This window comes from Ruditapes philippinarum, unplaced genomic scaffold (genome assembly GCF_026571515.1).
Source record: "Ruditapes philippinarum isolate M1 unplaced genomic scaffold, ASM2657151v2 ctg26197_1_1_1_1, whole genome shotgun sequence".
Lineage (NCBI taxonomy): Eukaryota > Metazoa > Mollusca > Bivalvia > Venerida > Veneridae > Ruditapes > Ruditapes philippinarum.
This window is the reverse complement of record NW_026852287.1, coordinates 1-6,325: the sequence shown is the minus strand read 5'-3', so window position 1 is coordinate 6,325 and position 6,325 is coordinate 1. Positions and strand designations below refer to the sequence as shown.

The window sequence follows — 6,325 nt, the reverse complement described above, 5'->3', positions numbered from 1 at the left end:
CAGTTTCATTTGAAAACAGAAAAACTGGCTGCAAATATTGGCAAGTACCATTAGTGTATCCCAGTAACGATAAACTCAATATCAACATGTAATCAAATATGAGGCCATGGATTTTGTTTCCGCCAAATCGCAGTTGTTGCCCGAATTTTCGTTATAATTTTTGAAAATGTAACAGAGGTTAAAGTCCAAGGTTTTCGCAAAAAATAACGTTGCCTCCGCCATAGGTGACCAGCGAACGAGTCTTTACCACTCATACATTGCACAACTGTATAAGTTCTATTTGGTGTTAATGTAATAGCCTTTTTAAAACGAATATCTCTGAATATTATATTGTCCTGAAATTCAAGTGCGATGTCTTTGAACATCATTACATCGTCACCCTCTTGCAATCTTACAAACCCTTCAATATTTCCTTTTTCTGACGGTGTGAACATGCTTACGCCTACCAACACCGCAGATTTCGAGACTTTGAAGTTTATCCCATGTAACTGTGACGAATTGTGCCAATCGATTATAAAGCTTTTAAACCTATCAACAGTTATACCCTCCGTTTGCTTACGTCTTAAAGATTTACAGAACAAAATTTCCTGATTTATCGGGGTGTTTTCGAAAAGGCTCCGAAAGACGGAAAGCTTTTCATCAGGGGAAAGAATGTTTTCATTTGACACTTGATGAGCAAATTTGTCTGGATCAATTAGCGGAAAGCGGATGAGGAACAACAGGTCTCCAAGTTTTACTCTTATAGCTGAATGACAAATATCAGTATCTTTGTTTCCCTGGAGGTTTGCTACAGCCCAATCCTTACAAGCTTCATAGATATCTAGCTCATCTGCACAGAAGTAGTCAGACTGGAGCAACTCTCGAAGTACTTCTTTTGATAGACAGTTTATCTCCCCATGTTTTAAAACAGCGTCAATGTTAGCAAATATACATTTGAAGCACTTGTCTGTCAATTCATTCAGATTGAATTGATGGGCATGCATTAAGATCACGCACACGTTTTCAACAGACATTTCTGCTTTAAGGTAGTCTGTACATTTCTCCACCAGACGCTGTAATTCGTATTTATTTGCGGCATACATTAGACCACTAACTGTATCATGTGTAATATGACATTGCTCTGTGTACACAAAACCTGTGACAAAGAACAAAAATAAAATCTCTTAATGATTCAATGTTTGAAGTAATTAATTATAGAATATATACGAGGACTTTACCGGCTGTATCAGCGCGTGGGGTGACAACAAGGGTCAATCATAGGAAATTTAATCGAGACGGAACGTCGATATTAATTTCCATGACTGACCCTTTTGTCGCCCCATGCGCTGATACCAGCCGTTGAAGTCCGAGTATTTATTCTGTAACTGTTTTATCGCATGACCATCACGACTTTTTTCTTCTTTCGTAATATTTGCTTTATTTAAACATATAAATATTTTAAGAAATGCCCACAGAAATAAACCCATTAGATGCCGTTGAAGGAACTGGACATAAATAACCATTTCGTGAGGTAATTTGATGCTTTTTTCTAAATGCGAAATAATAATCATCTTTCCAGCTCATTTTAAAAATATAATCTAGGAAATATTGTCGATACGTATCCTGGTGTATATTTCAGAGGTATTTCTTGTATTCGTATACTTTAAAACTAACGACAATGTAGTTATTTTTTTCACTACTTCCATCTATTAATAACAAGATATGTTTGTAAAACATGTATGCCCCCTATCGGCAGCCAATTAGTCATGTGATCAGGTTATTATGCATGACTTCTGACCCAGTGAACAAACAATTAATAAGGGTTATCTAGTATCTACTGGTCATGACTAGTCACAAGGTAATAATTATTGTGACCCCATAGGTTGTGTGCAGCAATTTAAGTTATTACAAATCTTACCAAATAATATATGCATAAAGTTTATGAATCATGTAGGCCTCAATAATGAAAGCCAAGTTGTTATATTACATAAGACATTCAAATGTGTATACCAAAAGCATTTTTAGTTTAATATAAAAATATCAACCAAGGCAACTTGAGTTGTTGAGTTATTGGTCAAAAACCGTCATTAAGTACAAGGTCAATATCACATTGACCCCTTGACCCCAAAATCAAAAGGGGTCATCTACTGGTCATGACCATCATCATACAAAGTTGAAAGTTCCTAGGCCTAAGCGTTCTTTAGTTATTGATCTGAAACCGTTTTTACCTACAAGGTCAATGTGACCTTGACCTTGGACCCCTTGACCCCAAAATCAATAGGGGTCATCTGCTGGCAATGACCAATCATCATACCAAGTTTGAAGTTTCTAGGTCTAAGCGTTTTTAAGTTATTGATCGGAAACCGTTTTTACCTACAAGGTCAATGTGACCTTGACCTTTGACCCTTGACCCAAAATCAATAGTGGTCATCTGCTGGGCATGACCAATCACCATGCTAAGTTTGAAGTTCCTTGGCCGAAGCGTTCTTTAGTTATTGATCAGAAACTGTGTTTACTTACAATGTCAATGTGACTTTGACATTTGACCCCTTGACCCAAAAAATCAATAGGGGTCATCTGCTGGTCATGACCAATCATTATACAAAGTTTGAAGTTCCTAGGCCTAAGCGTTTTGAGTTAAATGATCGGAAACCGTTTTACCTACAAGGTCAATGTGACCTTGAACTTTGACCCCTTAACCCCAAAATCAATAGGGGTCATCTGCTGGTCATGACCAATCACCATACCAAGTTTGAAGTTCCTAGGCCTAAGGTTTCTTTAGTTATTGATCAGAAACCGTTTTTACCTTAGAGGTCAATGTGACCTTGACCTTTGACCCCAATTGATTTTGATCAATTGATCACGACCAATCACCATATCAAGTTTGAAGTCCCTAGGCCTAAGGGTTCTTTAGTAATTGATCGGAAACCGTTTTTACCTACAAGGTCAATGTGACCTTGACCTTTGACCCCTTAACCCAAAAATCTATAGGGGTCATCTGCTGGTCATAACCAATCACCATACCAAGTTTGAAGTTCCTAGGCCTAAGGGTTCTTTAGTTATTGATTTGAAACCGTTTTTACCCAAGAGATCAATGTGACCTTGACCTTTGACCCCTTAACCCCAAAATCAATAGGGGTCATCTGCTGGTCATGACCAATCATCATACCAAGTTTGAAGTTCCTAGGCGTAAGCGTTTTTAGTTAATGGATCGGAAACCGTTTTTACCTACAAGGTCAATGTGACCTTGAACTTTGACCCTTAACCCCAAAATCAATAGAGGTCATCTGCTGGTCATGACCAATCACCATACCAAGTTTGAAGTTCCTAGGCCTATGGTTTCTTTAGTTATTGATCGGAAACCGTTTTTACCTAAGAGGTCAATGTGACCTTGACCTTTGACCCAAATTGATTTTGATCTACTGATCATGGCCAATCACCATATCAAGTTTGAAGTCCCTAGGCCTAAGGGTTCTTTAGTAATTGATCGGAAACCGTTTTTACCTACAAGGTCAATGTGACCTCGACCTTTGACCCCTTAACCCCAAAATCAATAGGGGTCATCTGCTGGTCATAACCAATCACCATACCAAGTTTGAAGTTCCTAGGCCTAAGGGTTCTTTAGTTATTGATTTGAAACCGTTTTTACCCAAGAGTTCAATGTGACCTTGACCTTTGACACCTTAACCCCAAAATCAATAGGGGTCATCTGCTGGTCATAACAAATCACCATACCAAGTTTGAAGTTCCTAGGCCTAAGGGTTCTTTAGTTATTGATCGGAAACCGTTTTTACCTAAGAGGTCGATGTGACCTTGACCTTTGACCCCTTGACCCTAAAATCAATAGGGTCATCTACTGATCATGACCTATCACCATACCAAGTTTGAAGTTCCTAGGCCTTAAAGTTCTTTAGTTATTGATCGGAAAACGTTTTTGCTTACAAGGTCAATGTGACCATGACCTTTGACCCTTTGACCCTAAAATCAATAGGGGTCATCTACTGGTCATGACCAATCACCGTACCAAGTTTGAAGTTCCTAGGCCTAAGGGTTCTTTAGTTATTACTCGGAAACCATTTGGTCTACGGACCGACAAGTACAAAGCAATATACCCCCTCCTCTTCGAAGTAGGGGCATAATTACGCTAGAATATTATGTTCATATACGTGTAGTGGTTTACTGAAAGGCTTACTGGTCAGAATCTCCAGTAAAACGAAGGCATTGTTTAAAGTAAAAAAAAAACAATAATTTGATCATTTTTTCAGATTTGTCCTCGAGGTCAGGATGCAGAAAATGGCAATTACTTTCCACTGGAGTCAACATCTTTATAATAACTGCATTTTCAGGTTTTGAAAAAAAGATCGAGATGATATATAAATATTTTTTTTTAAAAAGTGCTGTAAACTGTGTAATGTTTTGTTTTGCTCTTTTTCAGGTATGCTCACTTTATTATTTGAAATAAAATAATAAACTGGGCTTGCGCGAGAAAGGATACCTCATTTAGAGCACACCAAAGCGTACTGATACGTCATTTAGAGCACCCCAAAGTTTCCCAATACTGAAATTTAGATAAGACCGATCTTCAAAGGAAAGTTGTGGCGGTCATGCGATAATTGTGATGTACTATTTGTGATATCATGTAAGCTTATGAATTTTAATGGTGTATATACATGAATGAAACATAAATAAATTGGTCATTCATTGTAGAATGAAAGAAATATTTCTTTATTTTTGTGCAATTACTACACGTTTATTGTCATCGTTGAATATATGTAATTTCTAAAGGTGTAAAGTAAAAGTGTAAAACGACTGTGCATATAAGCTTAGTTTACAAGGGGTTTGATAGGGAATGTGGTTTCTTGTGACTGATGCGATCGCAGAAAAAAGGGTAGTGTTTAACAATATATTCATTTGTCAAGGGGGAAACTATTACTCTCAATGAAAGTAGGCGTATTTCTATTAGTCGGAATACAACTTAAGGCGATGATGATAGGTTTGAAAGATATGATACTTTCATAATTCCTCATGCACAGACTTAATAGAATCTAGTCTGCAATTTGCATCTTTCTACTTTTCTTCCCGAATGTTTTCTCCTTTTCTAGAATTTCCATATATTCTAATTAGTTATTCATATATCATTTCAATGTTCTTTACCTCGATCATATTTACATTGAATTACCTAAGAAGTTCTTTCAGAATATCTTCTTCGATGTCTGGTATCAAAATGCTGTCGCTAGTCTCTGGCACTGATCCACAGAACATGCAATAAAACACAGGGCTTCTGCCTGCCAGTATCACTTTGTGTGCTTTTACCTCTACTTTGTCGTTTCCCACCAAAAACGTGACGTCACTAAGTATCCCATTTTCTAGAATGTAGCTATTTGTATCTTCAAACAGCCTTGCACTTTGCCAAATGCTTGCCATGTTCTTAATGTCTGGAAATTGAAAATGGCATACCAGTTACTTAAGATTTTAATAAGGCATTGGAAGTGAAATACTAGGGTCTAAAATCGTTCAGAACATCGTAAATTGCAGTGGCGTAGCTACTACTAGGCCATGTAGGCCCAGGACTACAAATTGGCCAAGAAATTGACATTTTCAAAAGTCCCAAAATACAATTAACACAGGGGTGGGTGGAATTGGTAATATGTTAAAGCCGTATGGTCGAATCAAGTGTCTTTTAGGCTGATTTACCGTCCTCAATAAAGTTGGCATCTAATCAATTTCATATTTTTAAGATTATTGTTTTGATAATTTTCCTTAAAAATACTTAAGAACGCGCAATTTGCTCTTTTTTAATCTGAACTTGTTTTTGGCTTCTGCTGGCTAAGCCCCCACACCCCCTTTTATAAGGCCTACAAGTTGAAAAAACCTTGTTGTAGTTGTAGTTGTAGTTCTACCATGTGAATTCAGATTGTAGAAAAAATAAACGATTGTAGAAAAAATAAACAAAATAGAGGATGTAATATTTGTTTAGTTATAATGAGAAACGGAATTATTATCAATTAAAGAACAATTTGTACTTTCGGTTTGATAGCTATCAATAATACCGTTATTCTATAAATATATTGATAAATCATAAAATATGTCAATACCATTTAAGTACTTAAAGATTGTTAAAATCTTACCCAGTAAGCATATATTTCTCTTATTTATACTATTTAACTTTACTTCAAACAAAAATGTATTCGAATTGGCTATATCTTAACATTTCAGGAACAAACTATCCCAACACTTGAGTGTATACAATGGCACAGTCTAAATGCTCACAATAATTATAGAAAAAGAGCGAAACACGGACGATATTAATAGCAGATGGTTAATTTGTCGACGGTTGCTTAAGCTT

General features: G+C 36.6%; 1 protein-coding gene across 1 annotated transcript; it reads right to left on the bottom strand.

Annotated features, from left to right (window-relative positions):
- Positions 1–208: 208 nt before the first annotated feature.
- On the bottom strand, positions 209–6,273 carry LOC132755359 (BTB/POZ domain-containing protein 3-like; the record flags this gene model as incomplete). Its single annotated transcript, XM_060746233.1, has 4 exons — positions 6,108–6,273; positions 5,159–5,414; positions 4,491–4,537; positions 209–1,162 (listed from the first exon to the last, which is right to left on the bottom strand). Coding segments are annotated over exons 2-4 (1,246 nt in total), but the record flags the coding sequence as incomplete, so codon positions are not given.
- Between the last annotated feature and the right edge of the window lie 52 nt (positions 6,274–6,325).